Consider the following 21,289-nt stretch of genomic DNA (forward strand, 5'->3'; position numbering starts at 1 on the left):
CCATCACAACTCATTTGATTGGGACCAAAAAGCCTCATAAGAGACATTTTAGATTTATGATTGCATTTTTCCTTTTTTCGCATCCATTAGTCATATCCAACATGCAACACATACTTTGGGTAGAAGAATCAGAAAAAGAAGGGCTAAGTCACGCAACTAGCTTTGGCTAGGGTAAGGGAGTGCCTTAGGCTTTGCCTTTGCCTTCTCCCTTATCAAATGTGACCCCCGATCCCTTTCTTTGGTTACGTAGACCTAAAGTTCTTTAAAAAGGGTTTGTTTACTTTTCTTTCCAAAAACAAAATCATTTTTTGGGTGACTTGGTACACCCTAACTCTATACCAAGTGGCGACTCCTTTTCAATCTAAAACCCTTTTTGTTTGGCCAAACCGTCGCATTTCACAATCCCACGGCCTTTTATTTTCACTTTCACATACATCTCTTACACACCTCTCGAATTTGTTTCATTAGTGCACTAAACTTCTAATACGCTTATATTCATATTAATATTATTCCCACTTAATTGTCCCAAAATAAAGGTCTAAAGTCCCTTAATTAAGTCGCGCGCGTGAAAACACGTAATTCCAATTTAAGCGCGATAAAGTGAAATTTTCAAGAAATTCTGATAACGATAGTATTACTAACTATCACTTGAGTACTTAAACATAAAATTACCTATTTTAGAACCATTGTACAGGTCTCCAATTTTCCAAGCTTACTGTATTCTCGAATCGATTATTGACTCCAATCGCGAATTCACTATTTCACTTAACGAGCCTTCAAAAATTAAATTTTGCAATAAACCACTTTAAAAATATAATTGAGTTATAAACCCATGTAATTAGGTCTAAAGAGCCTAGAAAATAATATTCAGGACAAACGAGCAATTAAATATTTAAATAAGCTCGAAATTGAATTTAAAATAGATAAATTTTGTGAGTCTTCACAATACTTTGTCCCTTTCAAATATGCTTAATCTTTGAATCTGATTTGCTTCATAGCTGAAAGTATTTCTTGAAGAAATATTAGTATTATCCATTGTTTTGTAAACATCAAAAGTTAGGGACCAAGGTCAATATTTAATTCTCCAAGATTATTGCACTCTCGGATCGAATTTATCTCGAAAAATGCTCGTTCACTATTTCTTGCTAAACGAGCCGCAGTAAAATTAAATTCACTAACGGAACGTTTTAAAAATATAATTGAGACATTGTTCCATGCAAATAGATTTAAAATGGATGAAATAAATTATTCAGAGTAAACGGGTGAATAAATAATTAAATAAACCAGTAAAATGAAATAAAAGTAAGAAAATAAAAATTCGGGTCCTCACATTAAATCTGTTAAAGATTAAATGTACCAAATCATCTAATCTTATCTTGTGGCCATCCAAGGATGCAATTCTTGAATTAGCATTTAGATGTGGATGTGGATGTGGAGGAAGGCACGTGATTAGTTACCTTGAAAACTCACTAGTTTACAACAATGATAATATTGTCGTGATTAAGCTCACTAGTTTACAACAATGTAAACCAGAATGTAGTAGTTAATAAACTTTGTCACGTTTCCTAGCATGATTAGTTGACTAGTATGATAATTGAACTATTTGTTCTTCTTTCGTGTCAACTTTTTTTTTTTTTTTTTTTTTTGCTATAAAGAAGGACAATTATGACTTTTAGTTGTCAATTTTCTTCTCCAGACATCAAATTGGCCCTATTCAAAATATTTGCATTACTGCTAATTAATACTGTTGCATCAACCTAATTTCATACACATGATCCAAGACCTAATTTCTACTAAACCTAATCTCTTGTACATGCATCGAAGACCTAATTTCATAGCATCAGTTTTGTTGAAAAAACCTAACTTCATCAACTTTTTAGGAAAATAAACGAACAAGATCATTGAACTAAAAAATCCAAAAACAAAATCATGAATTGTGAGGAAATAACATATTCCTATTTTATAAATTTACAATGTGATAAAAAGTAAAGAAAAACAATCTAAAATTCTTGAAAAAAAACAGTAGAACAAACAAAAAAAGATTAATAAAAAAAACGAACTTAAAAACCTAAAGAATCTCGGTCCTATCCAGATTTAGGAAACTTCTCAGATCAAACAAAATTCCCAAGCATCCACTACAATGGTTTCAACTCGACTCAAAGTGAAATCGGTCAAAGGACAATTAGAAAACTCTCAAAGCTTGACACAGAGGAAAATTTGGAAAATATTAAGAGGAAAATAGAAAAAAAATTGAAACAGGTTGATATGGAGATTGATATGGAGGGAGAGGAAAAGAAAAAACGCAAAACGAGAAATTGAAAGAGGGGAGAAGAAATGTTTCCTATATGTTTTCTATTTTATTTGGTAAGTGAAAATTCGATACTTTACAAGGGAAAAATCTGGCAAGTGAAATTTGATACTTTATTTATGTCATTGGATTTTTTGTTTTTTTGTTTTGACTTACCAAAGAAATCAGATAAAGCTGGGTTTTTTATGACTTGAATTCGTGCAAGTCACAAAAAGTTGCTAAACGACATAGTTTTATTCCGTCTTATGTAACATGCTTAGTGGTGTCATAAAAGGTTTTGTATTTATGACCCCCACAATATTACAAGTCACTAAAGGCCATCTTTCCTTGTAGTGATACATACATATCTATATGTATACACACACACACACAGAGACACTAGTGATGCTTTTGGCTATTGAACTTGCGCCATCTAGGGTGTAGCATTCGGGCTACTTCACCTAGTAGCACAACACTTGTATTGCTCTCTCACAACCCCATTTTCACGGTTTACATGAAAAGCATAAGAACTTGGCGAGATTTTCTTCTTTTTTTGGTTCATTCGAATGGGAAGGACCCGTTGAGTTCTTAAGAATCATACTTTTTTTTGGTCTAAATGACAAAATAGATTTACCTTTCTACTGTTTCAAAAAACCTTCATTTCTTTTTTCTGATGATATTTTTGAAAAATGAACTTCATTAAGTGATTCAGAACACTTATCCCTTGACAGTATATATTAGTACTCTCATTTCAAAGTTAGAAGAAAGAAGGAATCACTCAATTTCTTGGATGACAGAGTGTATACTTTTGTAGATTAGATATTTGCAAATACTTTCTATACCAATAGAACTTTATTCTATTTATTTTAATATCTCATCCAATTTAAAAATTTTTATAAAAAGTTCTATTTAATCAATAAAACCCCTCTTGTTTTTCATTTCATAAGAAATTGAAAAAAGGTCTAATACATCTGGAAAAAATGAAAGTAAGACTAGGAATCATTGAAGAATAGGATCAAGAATCATTACTCTTTTGCCACAAAAAAAGGGTTTAGAAAATTCCCTTTCTTGTGTCGAAGACTAGGAAGACGAATAATCTCTTCTAGAAGAGATTGTTTGTTTCCCATATATCCCTTCTATTATTCGGTTACTTCTATCAAGTATCTAATCCAATTGGATTCTATTTAGAATCTAAAACTATTGATCTATTATATAACATTGAAATCGGGCAATAGTAATATAGCCATGTCGCCCCAATTTGACTAAAACAATAAAGAAATAGGGTGAAAGTCAAGTAGGATTCTTCAAAATCTACATACTATGACTAGCAAAATGGTAGAAGAAATTCCTATAGCACCTCGTAGAAAAGTATAAAAAAGCAAGCGCAAGTCTGGAAATTTATTTCAGCCAATTGAAACTTCTCAAACTATTTCTTTTTAAGAACCAAAAACTTTTGTGCCAAAATAACAGATGCCAAGAAGAACAAAAGGCTTTGGACACGTAATGGATCTTGAAGTACTATTTCTGCATCTCCTGACCAAATCCGCCCACATTAGGGTTACTCATTAATGGTTCATCCAATTTGATGTATTCGCCTTCTAAAACAGGAAGCTCTGGTCCTAGAGGGATAAGACGTCCATCCGTATCTGTTATGGTTATTTCATATCCCCCATTTTCTTTTTGTATAATTTTGCTTACTATACCTGCTCCTGTAGCATTATAAACTGTATTGTTACTCCTATAGCATTATAAGCATTATAAATTTTGTATTGTTATTCTAAATAATATTTTAAATAATACACTATCCAAACAAACCCGATCCTTTCCTTTTTCCTGCCTACGTATATAGGATATTTTAAGAAGTGAACATCCTCCTTAGTAGCAAGGTTAGAATAGGTAGATGTTATAGACGATAAATCGGTTTTATTTTATATACCTCTTACTTTATACTTTATCAGAGTATATATGTATTTTTCTCTAATAATAACCACCAAAGCAACAAAATTTTTCCATTTTGTCGTTCCTAGCTAGATTTTGAGGCAAATATGGGGAATACGACATTTGAATGACTAGGTAAGAATGTGCTAAAAAAGACACATCTTTATAAACTCATCAAAAGCTAAACAATCGAAATGATTTGGTGTCTATAAAGTTATTCAAGAAACTACTAACTAAAGAGAAATGAAGTATAGTGGGTTCTACCCAAAAAGTTCGATAATCAAGGGTGAGCTTTGTATGACGAAAATTCTTTGCAAGATTAGCTAGATACAAAAAGTATTGTTGGTCTGCATCAACTTTGAGCAACTAGACTAGTTCTTACACACTTTCTTGATGAAGTAGAATGCCAACTACCTGTCTCATTGCAGGTCTTGCATCTATGTCCTCCTCTGTGCACTTCAAAGCCACTTTAACCAGGATTTTCATCCCTTCGATGTCAAACTCTCCGTTCATGGCAGGGTCTACAATTTCCATGATTGGTGTTGGTGATTCTCTTCCATCAGCTTCCTGCATTTTCTCCCTCACCCAACTAACAAGTCTCCTTGGCTCTACTGAATTGCTGTCATCATTTATATTTCCACCTGAGGGGTTTCTTCCAGTTATCAATTCGAGCAGAACAATTCCATAACTATAAACATCAACTTTGGAAGTTATGGGCAGATTGAAAATCCACTCTGGTGCCATATACCCTCTAGTTCCCCTTATTCTGGAGAAGCTTGAAGTGTTGATGCCACTTCTGGTCAATAGCTTAGAAAGCCCAAAATCTGCTACCTTTGGCTGATAATTGGTGTCCAAAAGTATGTTGTGAGGCTTCACATCACAGTGCAAAACCCACTCTAAGCACTCCTCATGCAAATAAGCAAGTCCTCTGGCTGTACCTAGAGCAATTTCATATCTTTTTCTCCAATCAAGTTTATTGGAGTACAGGTTATTTGCAAGAGTCCCGTTCTCCATATATTCATACACCAAAAGTCTATGCTTCCCTTCTGCACAATATCCCCACATTTCTATCAAGTTCATGTGATTCAGCCTGCCTATTGTGCTTATCTCCGCAAGGAACTCAGCTTCTCCCTGTATGGCTTCCTTGAGATACTTGATTGCAGCGACTCGATTATCTGACAGGACACCTCCATATACAATGCCTCCCCCTCCTCTTCCAATTTCTTCAATGAAATTTCGTGATGCCTTCTTAAGCTCAGCATAACTGTATTTTCTAAATCCAGTTGCAACCTGCAAGTAACCTTCCATTCTTGAATTGGAGCGCTTTCGAGTTTTGAACAAGTAAGCAAGTGCACAGATGATCTCGAAAGACCCTACTCCCAAAGTACTCCATAGATAAGACTTCATCCAATTTTGTTTCTTTCTTTCATACGTCCTGTCTAAGGGTATGACAACACTAGCGCACTGCAAATTGAAATCTTGGTTGGGATTTTCAACTGTGGCTAGTTCAACTTTGGGCAATCTTATGAACATTGGATCTGGAAAATTTAGTGAACGGTATCCATTGAATAAAATAGTCTTTGCGTAACAATCATAGCAGCCAAAGTCTAAGTTGAATTTGTATTGAACACCTTTACACTCGCAATATTTTAAACACTCACTTTTACATGCCTCAAAGGAGATGTTAGGAAAGTAGGCAAGATCAAAACCATAAAATTCCACATGAAGGAGTTGGAGGAAACCTGAAGCACTTTCATCATTGCATGAGAGCTGGAAATCTGGTTCACACCCATAAGTCCAATCCGTTTGATTTTTCATTTTGTAACCAGGAAGACAAGTGCATCTTCTGCCAATCTCAGGATCATTGATGCATAAACTATTGGAGCCACAAATCCCATGGATCCTGCACGGTTCAGAACTGTGTTGCCATGTAACTTCCCAACTTTGACTCTGCTTATCTAGGCTGTAAACTCGAAGGTCTCCATCAACGTCAAGAACCATTCTTCTCTGAGGTCCAACACCACAATCACTGGTGTTAAATTGGAACAGATCCGATGACTGGAAATAGCCTGATGAATCTAAAACTGCGATCTTGCTACTGTTAGAAGCGGTCCTCCCTGCACTCCCAATAGTTATCCAAGTGTTTGGCCAGTAGACACTAGTTATTTCAGGACCTTCATATCTAAGACGAAGAATACCATCTCCATCAAAGTATAACTTATAAAAGCCAGAAGAGTGATTGGTTTTGCTTCTGGAAGAGACAAGAATAGTGTCTCTTGTGAATAATTGCACAGGAAGGAGTGTGTCAGTCGGAAAATCAAAACTTCGCCAAAGATTTTCGCCCTCAAAAGTACTTAAAACAAGATTACCATTTTCCTGAAGTTCCAACTGTAACGACGAATTTGATCTTGTATTGCTTTTCCAGACAGCAAGCTGCCCTGCATCTGTCAACAAAAGATTGCCAGAATCTTGCAGGAAAAACTTAGTTTGCTTTCCATTTACGGGCTGGTCTCGATTGGCCATCCAAACTGTGGTGTAGGTACCATCATATGCATCTGTGTACCATATAGAGAAGCAATAAGCATTTCCACCAACGCTGAAAAAGCCAGCCGTGAAAGTGGGATGTGGGCTTGAAATTAAAGCATCTTGAGTAGACAGGGATGAACCCTTTGTTAAACTAGTATAAGTTTTGGGGTATGACAGCAGCGGCAATGAAAGGGCCAAACAAGAAAGGAGAACTAGAATTAAGACAGCCATGGCATCAATATCTCCAATTAATCCTCCTGTTGAATTGGCTCTAACATAATTTATAGGTAGGTGTGCAATTGGCAAGTAGAAAGTCATCCTTTGAATGAGCATATAACCTCATAACTGGAAACACTGAATTTGGAGTCCTCTGTATATTGCAGCAGCCTGATGTGATCTTGATTTATATATTTGCAGCAGCCAGAAGTGATCTTGATTTATATATTTGGGACCGCCAGGTTGATGTGCACATATCCCTTAATGGGTCAAACTCAGCATGAATTGTACATTTTGTTTACTTCGAATAAGAAAATGTCAAAATGTTGCTTATGGTGCTAATTTTTGGAATTTGCTTATGGTGCTAATTTTAAGCTCAATTTGTGCACACAATTTCAACTTAGGGATCCAACAACTGGCCAGTAGGTAGTCCAATCAAGCAGGAAAATGATTTTTGACTTGCCTTTTTGTGTGTGTGTTCAAGGTAGGTAAGTTATTAATAATTGGTGATATCCTAACAATACAAAGGTGCAAATAGGTTGGATGAACAGTGAATTCGTCCCCTATCAACACTATTAGTGTGTGGATTCTTTGGTCATTTCACATGGATTTTATGCTAATGGGTTGCTATAATTGCACATATTTTGTGGCTGCAATTCGTTTGTGCCTTTGTTTCTGACGATGCTACCCTTGGATTTCACTTTTAACCCTGATGGAGTAATTAGCCAAAAAGAAATAGAGTTGGCTTTACGGTCTTTTGGTTCGGTCCAGCTCTGTCAGACGCCTACTGTATTATGACATGGTCAGCTTCCAATTTAGCAGTGCGGTTGGCGGTTGGCGGAGCGGTGGAGTTTTGTACTGCTGCCTGTTCTTTTCATGCGTGTGATGAATTGGAGCACCTCATCAAACGGTCAGATCAATGAGTATAAACAACATTCATGCTCATGTAAATTAGGGAACTTTTTTTTTCTGAACACGATAAATTCTAAGGGGAAGAGATGGACTCAAGGTGGTCAATGGAGAAGTCGAAGGAGATTGAACCGCCACCGAACTAAGGGTCCGTTTGTTTCGAGTGAAAATATTTTCCAGAAAAATATTTTCCTAATTTCCCGTGTTTGGTTGCACAAAAGTTACTGAAAATATATTCCTATGTAAAATATTTTCACTCATCTTATGGAAAACAACTTTCCTTCCAAACTTACTGAAGTTGTTTTCCGAAATGCATGCATCCCACCTGTAGTATATTTCAAACTTACTGAAAACATCTTGTAGTTTGTTCTTTTTTTTTTTAGTATAAACAGGAGGATTCGAACCCAAAACCTCTTCCTTACACTCCCTCCCCCGTACCACCCAACCCAACCCTCCCCCTAGTATATTCAAAAAAAAAAAAAAAAAAAAAAAAACCTCATCCTGCTCATCCTATGCTAATAATTAATTATGTATAATAGGGACATTCTTTTCTAGAGAAACTTTCAACAGTGAGAGTGCAAGATATATGTCACAATAAGCATTGCATGTGATTGATATTTGACACTAAATGGCCAGCAATTTGTTTATTGCTTAAGGAGATATTTTTTATTCATATATACATTTCTCTAAGATTTTTTAAAGTTAAACAATGAGATAAATTTTTTTATTTTGCATGGGGAAGAAGTATGTAGTTATAATGTATAGAAAGTAAAGATAGAGATAAAAGTGAAAATATTTCAAAAGTTAAACAAACACCAGAAAAATAAAGTAAGAAAATATTTTCAATAAACTAACCAAACACCTGAAAATGATGAAAGGGAAATGATTTTCATGGAAAATTACTTTCACGGAAAATATTTTCCTTGAGAAAATATTTTACTTCCAACCAAACAGACCCTAAATGGGTGTCTTTGAACCCACTGGTAAAATTTTAAGGAAACCTTAGATAAGAATGTAAGTCAAGCGATTCAATTCTTTGACCTACACCCAAGGAGAGTTTTAAAGTTCTCCAAGATGGCCTGTTAGAAATAATTTGAATTTTTTAGATTTCTCATAGAAGTGTCTTATGGTGTTCTAAGGGACTAGGTTCATTGTTATGTTATTTGAGTGTATGAAGTTTAAGAGTCATTGTTGGAATATTTAGTAGCTCTCATGAATGTACGAAGTCTAAGAGTCATACAATGGGCTTAAGAAAACACTTATGCATGATTAAATACCCCTTGTAATTGTCAAATTTTAATAAGAGAAGGAAAAGTGAGTTATGATAAATCCTCTCCTCCCAACAAAGTGGTATCAGAGCTTGGCTCCAAAGTGTGAGAAAAATATAAGAGGGAGAGTGAATTACTGAAAGAAAGAAATGGCAAATAGTGGAAGTTCTTATCTTCAAGTTCCTCAACTTACAAAAGAAAATTATAAAAGATGGTGTATTCATATGAAGGCTTTGCTTGGCTCAAAAGATGTATGGGACAGTGTAGAAAATGGCTATGAGGAGGTAACAAATATAGATGAGTTGTCACAAAATGAAAGAGCTGCTTTGTCAAAGGCAAAAAAGAAGGATCAATTAGCACTCACACTCATCCATCAGGCTTTGGATGGTTCTATGTTTGACAAGGTGGCTGATGCAACCACATCAAGAGGAGCTTGGGCGATATTTAAAACTGTTTTCCAAGGAGTTGACAAAGTTAAGAAGGCGAGGCTTCAATCCCGACGTGGTGAGTTTAAAGCTTTGAAGATGAAGCAGTCCGAGTTAATTTCAGATTATTGTACAAGGGTGAAAACTATTGTGAACCAAATGAAGAGATGTGGAGAAAAGATAGAAGAGATGTTCGTGTGATTGAGAAGATTCTCCGGTCATTAATTCCCAAATTTGATTATGTGGTGCGTGCCATTGAAGAGTCAAAAGATCTAGACTCAATGACCATTGGAGAATTAGAGGGCTCCCTACAAGCTCATGAAGAAAGGATCAAATGAAGAATTGAAGAGCCTTTGGAGCAAGTTCTAAAAGCCAAAGCATCTTTGAAGCATGACGAAGAAAAGAGCCAAAGAGGACGTGGCAGAGGAAGAGGACGCGGTCGTGGCCGAGGAGGACGAGAATATGGTGACAACAAAATTAATGAGGAGAAAAGCTACCAATCATTTAGAGGTCATGGAAGAGCAAGAGGAAGAGGATGTGGTGACTATCGTAACACGAATGAAAGGAGGTATGATAAATCTAAAATTGAGTGTTACAACTGTCATAAACTTGGCCATTTTGCTTGGGAATGTTATGATGCAGCAAATGTAGAAGAGAAAGCTAATCTTTTTGAAGACAAGCAACAAACTGAAGAGTTAGCTTTGTTGTTGGCACTCATGGAGGAAGATAGCGATGCTTATAGTTTGTGGTATTTGGATAATGGAGCAAGCAATCACATGTGGCTATAAAGAAAAATTCGTGGAGCTTAATGAGAAGGTGAATGGCTAAGTGACTTTTGGAGATTCATCAAGAATCCAAATTGAAGGGAAAGGTACGATTCTAATCTTTGTCAAAGATGGAAGCCATAAGCTGATTCATGATGTTTATTATATTCTCAAATTAAAAAGTAATATTTTGAGTTTGGGACAACTTCTTGAAAATGGATATGAGATTCATATGAAAGATAGATTTCTTTGGCTTAGAGATCAATATGCTAATCTGGTTGCTAAAGTACTTGTGTCACAGAATAGAATGTTTGTTTTGAATCTCAAGACAGTTGAAGCAAAATGCTTGAAGGCTAATGTTCAAGATGAAGAATGGCGCTTGCATATGAGATTTGGCCATCTGAATTTTGGAGCACTAAAGGTTATGGTGAATGGTCTGCCTTCTATCAACCATCCTAATCAACTGTGTGAAGCATGTCTTCTTGGGAAACATGCTAGGAAAAGTTTTCCAAACGAACTCACTTCAAAGACAACTACACCGCTGCAACTTGTTCATGCTGATGTCTGTGGGCCTATCAATCCACCTTCACTTAGTAAAAGTAGATATTTCTTGCTTTTCATTGATGATTTTAGTAGAAAGACTTGGGTTTATTTTCTAAAGCAAAAATCGGAAGTTTTTGTTGCTTTTAAAAATTTCAAAACACTTGTTGAGAAGGAAAGTGGTTATGCAATTAAGGCTTTAAGGTCCGATAGAGGAGGCGAATTTATTTCCAAAGAGTTCAATGTTTCTCGTGAAACTCATGGAATTCACCGTCCTTTAACAGTCCTGAGATCGCCACAACAAAACGGAGTAGCGGAAAGGAAAAATAGAACCATTCTTAACATGGCAAGATCTATGTTGAAAGCTAAAAATATGCCCAAAGAATTCTGGGCCGAAGCTGTTTCATGTGCAGTTTATTTATCCAATCGTTCACCAACAAGAAATGTCAAAGACCAAACCCCTCAAGAAGCATGGAGTGGAAGAAAGCCAAGTGCTAATCATTTGCAAGTTTTTGGGAGCATTGCATATGGTCATGTGCCACAACAAGAGCGATTCAAGCTAGATGATCGAAGTATCAAGTATGTCTTTATTCGCTATGATTCAAATTCCAAAATTACAAGTTGTACAACCCAAGCAATGGAAAAGTGATGGTAAGTCGAGATGTTGAGTTTGATGAAGAAGCAGTCTGGAATTGGGAGGCTCAAGTAGATAAAGCCTATAATTTCTTTCCATATTTTAAAGAAGAAAAGGAGGAGACAATTGCACCCATGAGTTCTTCATCCTCATCTACTCCTCCTAATTCACCTACCTCTCATTCTAATGGTGAAAGTTCAAATGAAAGACCACCAAAAATGAGAGATATAGGTGAGATTTATGAAAGAGCTAGAGAAGTTACTCCTGATAATAATAATTTGTTTGTCTTCTTGCAGATAGTGAGCCATTAAATTCTGAAGAAGCTGTGAAAGACATAAAGTGGAAACAAGCCATGGATGGGGAGATTAATGCAATAAAGAAGAACAACACTTGGGAGCTAGCAACTCTTGCCAAGGGTCATGAAGCTATTGGAGTTAAATGGATATACAAGGTGAAGAAGAATGCTAATGGAGAAGTGGAAAGATACAAGGCAAGACTTGTTACTAAAGGCTACAAGCAAAAGCATAGGGTTGATTACAAAGAGGTCTATGCACCCATAGCTCACATGGAAACAATTCGATTTCTCATCTCATTGGCAGCTCAAATGAAGTGGAAACTTTTTCAACTTGATGTGAAGTCAGCTTTCTTAAATGGCTATCTAGAAGAAGCGGTTTATATTGAGCAACCACCGGAATATATGATTGCAGGGCATGAATATAAAGTTTTGAAATTGAAAAAAGCGTTATATGAGTTAAAACAAGTCCTAAGGGCATGGAACAGTCGGATTGATGAATATTTTCAAAATCATGGCTTTGTTCGTTGCTTTAATGAGCATACTCTTTACGTTAAAACTCATCATAATGATATTTTAATTGTTTGTCTTTATGTGGATGATCTTGTATACACTGGAAACAACCCAAGTTGGTTTGAAGAGTTCAAGAAGGCTATTTCACTTGAATTTGAGATGACTGACATAGGGCTCTTGACATATTATTTGGGCCTAGAAGTGAAGCAAATGGAGGAGGCATGTTTATATCTCAAAAGAGTTATGTGAAGAAAGTATTGGAAAAATTCGGAATGCTTGGCTGTAATTCTGTGAACACGCCAATGGAAATTGGAGCAAAATTGTCGAAGTTTGATAAAGGAAGAAAGGAAGATCCCACTCTTTTCAAAAGTCTTGTGGGAAGTTTGAGATACGTGATTGTTACAAGGCCCGATATTCTTTGTGCAATTGGAGTAGTAAGTCGTTTTATGGAAACTCCTGCTTCCATTCACATGAAAGTTGCAAAAAGAATTCTTCGCTACCTAAGAAGTACAATTGACTTTGGCCTATTATTCTCAGAGTTTTCACAGAATTAGGGGCTTGGCTCAAGCTCCTAAGATCTAGTACAATATACATTTCTTTTTCTTTTTTTTTTTCTATTTAGTAGGTACGAGATACATTCATCTCTCACTATTATCTTTCTTTCCTTATATTTCTTTTTGTTGGGGAAATTTTTGCCATCAATTCTTTGATTGCGTGATGAATTTTTTGTTTCCCTTTGACAATTTTGCTTCTCAGATCCTACAGAATATTATACATTTGTTACTTGGTTTGATCAAAATTTAGAATCTTTCATTCCACATGTACATATAATGAATATTGGAATTCGGTTTTGCATGTTTGAGTTTGGCTTTGATTACTTTCGTAATCTTAAATGCCAAGTGCAATTGGAGTTTATCAATTGGGTTTTTCATTGGGTAATCATTTGATCTCACCCCTGTATTCGAGTTTTAGCTGTTGTTAGAAGTATGATTTACAGCTAATTCTTTTTAAAGTTTTAATTTTTACTGAGATTTTGATAATTTTACTCTAATGTGTGAGCAGATAGAATGCTGGAATCCTTTTGCCTGCAAGATTAATGAAACAGTTATAACTACCTAGGTGATGCTCTGACATCATTGTTTAGATTATTTTAGATGGAATGTCTGGTCAAGCTTTCTTTTCAATGGTTTTCTACAAGCTTAACAATTAGTGTGACAAAAAATGACACTATTGGAATCCTTAAGATTACTAGTTAACTTGTGCCTCGTGCGACGTGCGAGGTTGCCCGGATTTGGTGTTCAAATCATTGCTTTAAAAGGCATTTCTGCAGCGAGTTTCGGGTGAGGCCCAAATGCCTTGAGGTGTTTGAATGGGGCATAAGTATTGTTGGGCGTTCACCTCATAGTATGAGGCGGACGCCTGGGTATTTAGGGCGTTGGATGTTTGGAGCGTTCGGAGCATTTTTGTATTGTTTTTCTTTCTTTTAAAAAATTTTTGAACTTTAATTTTACTATTTTATCTTTCTTATTTTTGTTTCATGTCCTTATTATTATTTAGTAATTTCAAAAAATGATTCCATTTATTTTCTCTTTGGATATAGTTTGCGAGAAATACAAAATAAAAGCATCCATGACTTTGTTTCCTATTTTTTTTCTTTTCTTTGATTCCAAAGTATAGCTATGTTTTATTAACATGACTCTAGATAACTAATGTATGAGTTAAGACTTAAGAGTTATGTCGTGATTTTACTTGTTAAACAACAATAATTTTTTTAATTTTATCAATTTTTAAATTTTTATTAATAACATATATACACAAATATATGCATGAATATTATAATTTTATAGTATAATTTTATATTTTATTTTTTTATATATTTAAAAAATCAAATTTTGTGAGACTTACGCCCTACGTCTCGAGGCTTTCATAGTATTTGGGTGAACATAAAACACCCTCCCCAACACCCTCGCCTTTTCAAAGATTGGTTCAGATATCTAATGCTACTAATATGATATCGAATATGATAATACAAACTATCAATTTTAGCTTGGAACTACGAAATGGGAGATTATGAAAGCCGATGTAAAAATGGAAACTGCAGAAGAAAGAATAACAGGTACAGTAACCAAGAAAGGCACAAATAAGGGCAGAACTAACCAATGGCAGAAAATCGAAACTTGGTCCAGTGGAAGCACAGTGAGAAGTACGTTATAATTGAGAAGTATTTTATACTTTTAGCTACATGTGAAGGACCATTTGACTTAATTCAACATGATGAAAATACATCAATTACCAAGTATATGAGAAGAAAATACATCCATTACCAAAAAACAGAAGTAAATACCTGGAAAAAGTTAAAAAAAAAATTTGCATTTTGAGGAAGCTATTTTTGTGGATGCCATGAACAAGGCAGGAGGGATGGCATTGCTATGGAAAGAGGACTTACGGATAAAACAAGTGATCACAACAGCCTTTACTATTGAAGCTCAGATTGAGGATATGGAAAGCAAGTGTGATTGGTGGTTTGTAGGTGTCTATGCGAACAGTGAGGATCAAGTAAGGAAACAGCAATGGAAGGTGTTACAGGCGAGGAAAAGATTGTGGGGAGACAAATGGTTAATAGCAGGTGATTTTAATGACATTGTGTCAAATGACGAGAAATGGAGTGGCATCTGGAGGGAGGAGGGTAGCTTCAAGGCATTCAGGGATTTCATTAATGACAACCAATTGATGGATGTGGGATTTCAGGGACATCCATGGACTTGGTGTAACAATTGGGAGGGTCCTGGGGAAGTAAAACAAAGACTCGATAGAGGCTTGTGTAGCTACCCTTGGCTACAAACTTTTGAGCAGGTCACCTGCAAACATCAGGATACAATTGCATCTGACCATAGCATGCTGATTTTTTACACCAAGCCATGTCCAACCAGGAAGAAAAAACGATTCTATTTTGATAAAAGGTGGCTCCAAAGAAAAGAAATCAATGACATTATCAAACAGGCATGGGACCAGGATGATGAAGGCACACGCATGTTTAGAGTTATAAGCAAAGTGAAAAGGTGTAGGGTGACACTTTTGCAATGGAAAAACAAGATACAAGGTAATGTTAGAGAGAATATTGAAGCAATCAAGTGCCAATTGCAGGAGCTAAAAACTAGAGACTTTGAGGGCAAGAGGGACGTAAGGAATGGTCTAAAAAAGAGTTTGAAAGAGGCATACAAAAATGAAGAGATGTACTGGAGTCAAAAAGCTAGAGTGCAATGGTTAAAGACAGGCGACAAGAATACCAGCTTCTTGCATGCTACTGTGGAGGGGAGATGAAAAAGGAATCGCATGCTGGAAATTCAAAGAGAGAATGGCACCTGGACTAATGGTGAGAAGGAGCTTGGTGCTGAAGTTGCTGATTACTATAAACACCTTTTCTTAACATCAGAAACAAGGGAAATGGAGGAGGTTCTGGATGGTATACCACACACGATCTCAGATAGTATTAATGAAAATCTAACTAAACCTGTGGGAGAGGAGGAAATCAGATCAGCATTATTTTCCATGTATCCGGATAAGGCACCAGGTATAGATGGAATGCCATCCCTTTTTTTCCAAAAGTTCTGGCATATAGTCAGAAAGGATATAGTTGGTGCTATTCAAACTTTTTTTCACACTGGTCATCTAACTAAGTCAGTAAATCATACCATTATCTCCCTCATTCCCAAAGTCAAGATTCCTACTTCCCTCACGCATTATAGACCCATAAGCTTGTGCTCTACTGTGTATAAAATTATAGCTAAGATTTTAGCTTGTAGATTGAAACCAGCTCTTCAGTCCTGTATAAGCAAAAATCAATCAGCTTGTATCCCTGGAAGGCAAATTCTAGATAACATTATGATTTCCCATGAGTTTCTTCATTATCTCAAAAACAAAAGGTTTGGGAAAGATGGTTTTATGGCTGTGAAATTAGATATGTCTAAAGCTTATGACAGGGTGGAATGGAGATTCCTGGAAGCTATCATGCAGAAGATGGGTTTCAATGACAAATGGAGGAGCTGGATCATGGAATGCATTTCATCAGTTTCATATTCGTTCATGATCAATGGAGAGGTGAAGGAGTATGTAATACCGCAGAGAGGAAGTAGACAGGGAGACCCACTGTCACCCTATCTATTCTTACTTTGCTCTGAAGGATTCTCCAATCTCCTCAACAAGGCAGCAACTGCACAAAGAATAGCAGGCATGCGAATTAGTAGGCAAGGGCCTAGATTAACCCACTTGTTTTTTGCAGATGATTCGCTAATATTTTGTAAAGCTGACTCCCAGAATGCAACTGAACTCAGAAGACTACTCCAAGTGTATGAAAGGGGTACTGGACAGCTCATCAATTTTGACAAATCCTCAGTCTTCTTCAGCCCGAATCTGGAGAGGGAAGTAAAGATGGAAATCTGTCAAGCACTTGGGAATATTCAAGTGGCCACCCAAGGTAAATATTTGGGACTCCCAATGGTGATTACCAGCTCAAAACAGCAACTATTCGGCTTCATGAAAGACAACATCCAGCAAAGAATGAAGAATTGGGAAAATAAGATATTAAGTGCCGCAGGTAAAGAGGTGATGCTCAAATCAGTGAAAATGGCTATGCCAACATATACGATGTCATGTTTCAAGCTGCCAAAGAAGATATGCAAAGAGATCAATGCGGTGATGGTAAACTATTGGTGGGGAGAGGCAAATGGAAAGAACAAGTTGCATTGGAGATCATGGAGTAAAATGGCACTGGATAGGAAGGATGGGGGCTTGGGATTTAAAGATCTAGTGACATTCAATGCAGCTCTACTGGGTAAGCAAGTGTGGAGGTTGCTCACAAAACCAAATCTACTTGTTAGCAGAGTGCTCAAGGACAAATACCATCCACGCGATTCACTACTCAAGTGCAAAGTAGCTGGGAATGCATCTTGGATTTGGAAAGGACTGATGGGAGCAAGGCACCTGATAGAGAAAGGGTCCAGAAGAAGAATAGGTAATGGAAAGAGTACTCACATATGGGAGGATAGCTGGCTGCCAGATAAACATCAAGGCAAGGTCACCACACTGAAACCAAAGGGATGCAAGCTGGCTAAGGTAGAGGAGCTGATAATACACAACAGATGGAACCAAAATTTGATATTCAGAAATTTCAACTCCAAGGATGCAGAAAGTGTACTAAGCATTCCCATAAGCCTGGTCAATAGAGAGGACAGCAACTACTAGTGTCACACCTCCAATGGGAATTACTCGGTGAGATCAGCTTACAACTTACAAGTTGATGTCCAGAGGGAACATGCACAAGAAGCCAGGGAGAGAGTAGGTACAAGCTGGAGTTCGGCTAGACAAAAAGGTTGGAAATATCTTTGGAAGCTGAACATCAAGCACAAGGTTAAGATTTTCTTGTGGAAATGTTTGAACCAGGCGCTACCTGTAAGACAACTCATTTATGATAGAACCAAACAAGGTGACCCAATATGCCGGTTCTGTGGTCAGGAAGGTGAGACCATAGAGCATGCGTTGCTTAACTGCAGCCATGTCAAATTAGTATGGAAAATGTCACCTGTCCAGTGGGAAGGAATTCAAGACCAGCAGGGTTGCTTCAGTAAGTGGTAGACTACGGTGATGGAAGCCAGAATGAGAAGCGAAGGTAGCAAACATATCTCCCTAACAGCAAATATCCTTTGGCAAATTTGGAAAAGCAGAAATGCGAACGAATTCAACGCCAAGCAGCACCCTCCTATGAAAACAATGCAAACAGCTCAAGAGGAATGGTTGGAATATGAGGAAGTTTTGACAAAAATCTCAAGCATGAGCACAGGAGAAACAAGAGACCAGACGGAATCCCCTCAGCAACAGCAAATCGAAGGCCTCATGAGACTAAGGTTTGCAACACAAAAGAGCAAACACACTCCTCAATTTGGGATAGGTAATGAGACTAAGGTAGTGTTGAAGCTCCACAACATTTGCGATTTCAGCCCTTAGTCCCCTCAAAAATCGAGCCATAGTTGCCTCTAAATCTTCATGAATATCAGCCTCATCATTGTCATTTCCATCTCCTTGAAGTAGTTTTCAACTGTCATACTAACTTGAGTGAGGTTTTGTAATTTATGGTGCAAATCCTTATGCTAGTAACCAAGTATGAAGCGCTTTCTCATGACCCTTTTTAACTCTTCTCAAGTTCGGATGGTTGGTTCCTCGTTCCTCCTTTGTTTGATGTAAAGTTGATCCTACCAAATTGCTGCATAATCCGTGAATTCTATGGCTGGCAACTTTACCTTTTGTGGCTCCGTGTAGTGGTTACAATAAAAAATCAGTTCAATCTTCCTTTCCCACTCCAAGTATGCTTTGGGGTCCGATTTGCCCTGGAAGGTAGGGATTTTCAATTTTACCCCCTTGAGTTGATCATCTCCATGCTTAGCTCTATGCTTATCTTCCCTCGGCCGATGTTCATCTTCCTTGAACCACCTCTCCGAATTGGAGTCACTGAGTTCATGCAATGGGATTTTCCCTCTAGCTTTCTTAGAAGAGTTCTTTGATGAATCCATTTGTTCAATCTGCTCCTGAATGGACTCGAGCTTGCGATCGAATCTTCTTTGTATTTTGGTCCACATAGCATCCATTTTAAATGCTAATTGAGCAATGGTAAGTTCATTTTGTGAGCCATTTTTTAATCCTCCAAAACTCAACAAATGTTAGTAGAAAATGTCTCACTCACTCCTTACATATTTTACTCGTGCTCGTGTATCACTCTAGTGTATAATTCACTCTAATGATCTCATCAAATACCTCTCAAGTCACTTGATTGTCTCCCTTGAAGAAGTAAGAATTCTTCAATGAGTATTAACCAACCTTCACCAAGCTTCACCAGGAATGTAGTGATTATGGGCTGGAGTTTTTGGAGGGTAGTAACTGATATTTATTGGCTCAAAATGGACTTAAAATGGGCTGGAAAATGACCAGGCTTGGCTGCGCAAGTAGACTCAAAACTTAGAAACTTTTGGACCTTCACTAGTGACTCAAATTAGGAAATTAGAAAATTAAATGAAAACCAAGACTGATTTGGACTTCTCTTGTGAACCTTTAGACGTTGTAATGACTTGGAATGACACCCTACAACACAAGTTACGTGGCTGGACAGATTACAACTTCCAAAACAAGCACAAGGAAAAAATGGTAGAATTTTTGAAACCTAGAAATTACTCTATCCGATTTGCACGTTGGCTGGAATTTGGAAGTTCAAACAAAGGTTGCTTGGGTTTGTTTTTGGAAGGTAGCTGCTTATTTTTTTGGTTTCTCACTTGTGCAAGGCTGACAATCTGGATTTGGGTAGTTTGAGTGCAACTAGGATTTGTTTTTGCAAACCCAAGTTGACTTGGTTTCCCAATTCAGGCTGCCTTCTTGTTTTCCAATCCAAGAGTGATCCGAATTTTGTTTCCTTTTTCTTTTCTTGCGTTTTCTTTCCTTTCTTTCACACAAATAGCTTTGATTCTTTTTCTTTTCTTTTAATTTGGATCAAAACACTCAAGAACCGGATTTGATTTAGCTTTTTGCATAAGAGACAGCCACACCTTTCAAGAAAAACAAGAACTAGGGTTCGTTCAAATTCAAGATTTGTGCAACTTTGATTTCAAAAATTTAAGAATCCTAGATTGCCAACCCAATACTTCAAGATTTAACCAAGAATTTCTAGAATTTCAAGAAAATGATCAAGAACTTCCAAGAAATAAGACAAATAGCCACGGATGAATCAAGAAACACAAGATGCAAGTCACTTTGTCAAGGAAAACCCTAGGTTGTGTTTGGATCTTCCAAGAACTATGTGACCAGATATATTTTTTTTGACTCTTAGATGACTTTAAAAACCAAGAAACAAGAACGACAGGACACCAACAAGATCAAAACACGATGCAAACAAGAGTAAGAATTCGGACAGCGACTAATCCATGCGAGCAACAAGTAACGATACGAATAGCACGGAATTAGCTAAACCCTAGCGACTTTATGAGCAATAACAACAACCAGATTTAGACAACTACTTAAGGAAAGATGCTGCAAGGTTAAAAGCAAGACACAATTTGGATATTTAACACAAGCAAGATGCGGACAACAACCATGGATTAAGCAACAAGAACAAGAAAGAAACCTAGCGAACCAACTATCAAAAAGCAAACGATCAGATTTCGAGCCACAAAGAAAACTTACAAGACTTGATAAGATATACTTGATAACATCAACTAGTTCTGATTATCAGCTGATACAAACTTGCCCGAAGGTATGAACTCATATCCCACGTATTCCCGGATCTAGACGAAAAAAATCAAGTTGAATTGCGGAATAACACTTGACCTTTCTAAACCCTAGATTGCAAACCTTGAATTGAATCTCAACCCACAATTCAATGATTTAGAGAACCAATGTTAAGGTAGAAGAATGCCACAACCAGGGTGTATACTTGAATGATAAGTTCGATGAATACTCTCAAGTAATTCTCAAGTATTCAAAAAAGACTCTGGTGGACAAGAGAAAAGGTGTTTAACACACAAAATTCTGATATATTCCAAAACTAATGAAACGATGGAAGTGTTTGGCTATTTATAGCCTTACATAGACTCAAAACCTAATGTGATTTGGAACCACTTATTTCCTAAATTTAAATGACAAAAGTCATCATACTTGTGACGAGGTTCCCCTGCACCCTAGTTTCATTCAATAACTCCGTTGTTAGCTGCAAGTATGCAGGTCGCTTTGTAGTACAAGAAAGTTAAGGTCGATCCCTCGAGGAGCACTCACAACTACTAGAACTTAATCCTACTTTATTATCTAGACAAACAACAACAATGAGGAATAAAAGCTACTCTAGATACTAATGTGTAATAACTACAAGTTAATGGATGAACTCAACTAAAACACAAGCTCTAGGATATGGAATCAACAAGTGTTCTTGTCTATAGTTCAAATA

The 21,289-nt window shown here is 36.7% G+C and overlaps 2 protein-coding genes across 3 annotated transcripts; one reads left to right on the plus strand and one right to left on the minus strand.

Annotated features, from left to right (window-relative positions):
* Window positions 1-4,367: 4,367 nt before the first annotated feature.
* On the minus strand, window positions 4,368-7,464 carry LOC113699818 (putative receptor protein kinase ZmPK1). Of its 2 annotated transcripts, XM_072056728.1 has the most exons (2): window positions 7,090-7,464; window positions 4,368-6,780 (listed from the first exon to the last, which is right to left on the minus strand). In XM_072056728.1, the coding sequence occupies exon 2, from the start codon at window positions 6,746-6,748 to the stop codon at window positions 4,604-4,606; it is 2,145 nt and encodes a 714-aa protein (XP_071912829.1). In that variant the 5' UTR covers window positions 6,749-6,780; window positions 7,090-7,464; the 3' UTR covers window positions 4,368-4,603. The 2 variants fall into 2 exon arrangements, with proteins under 2 accessions (XP_071912829.1, XP_027075968.2); XM_027220167.2 differs by having other exon boundaries at window positions 4,368-7,463.
* A 7,266-nt stretch (window positions 7,465-14,730) lies between these two features.
* On the plus strand, window positions 14,731-15,633 carry LOC140010664 (uncharacterized). The gene has a single exon (XM_072057969.1). The coding sequence runs from the start codon at window positions 14,731-14,733 to the stop codon at window positions 15,631-15,633; it is 903 nt and encodes a 300-aa protein (XP_071914070.1).
* The last annotated feature ends 5,656 nt before the right edge of the window (window positions 15,634-21,289 follow it).

This window comes from Coffea arabica, chromosome 7c (genome assembly GCF_036785885.1).
Source record: "Coffea arabica cultivar ET-39 chromosome 7c, Coffea Arabica ET-39 HiFi, whole genome shotgun sequence".
NCBI classification, from domain to species: domain Eukaryota; kingdom Viridiplantae; phylum Streptophyta; class Magnoliopsida; order Gentianales; family Rubiaceae; genus Coffea; species Coffea arabica.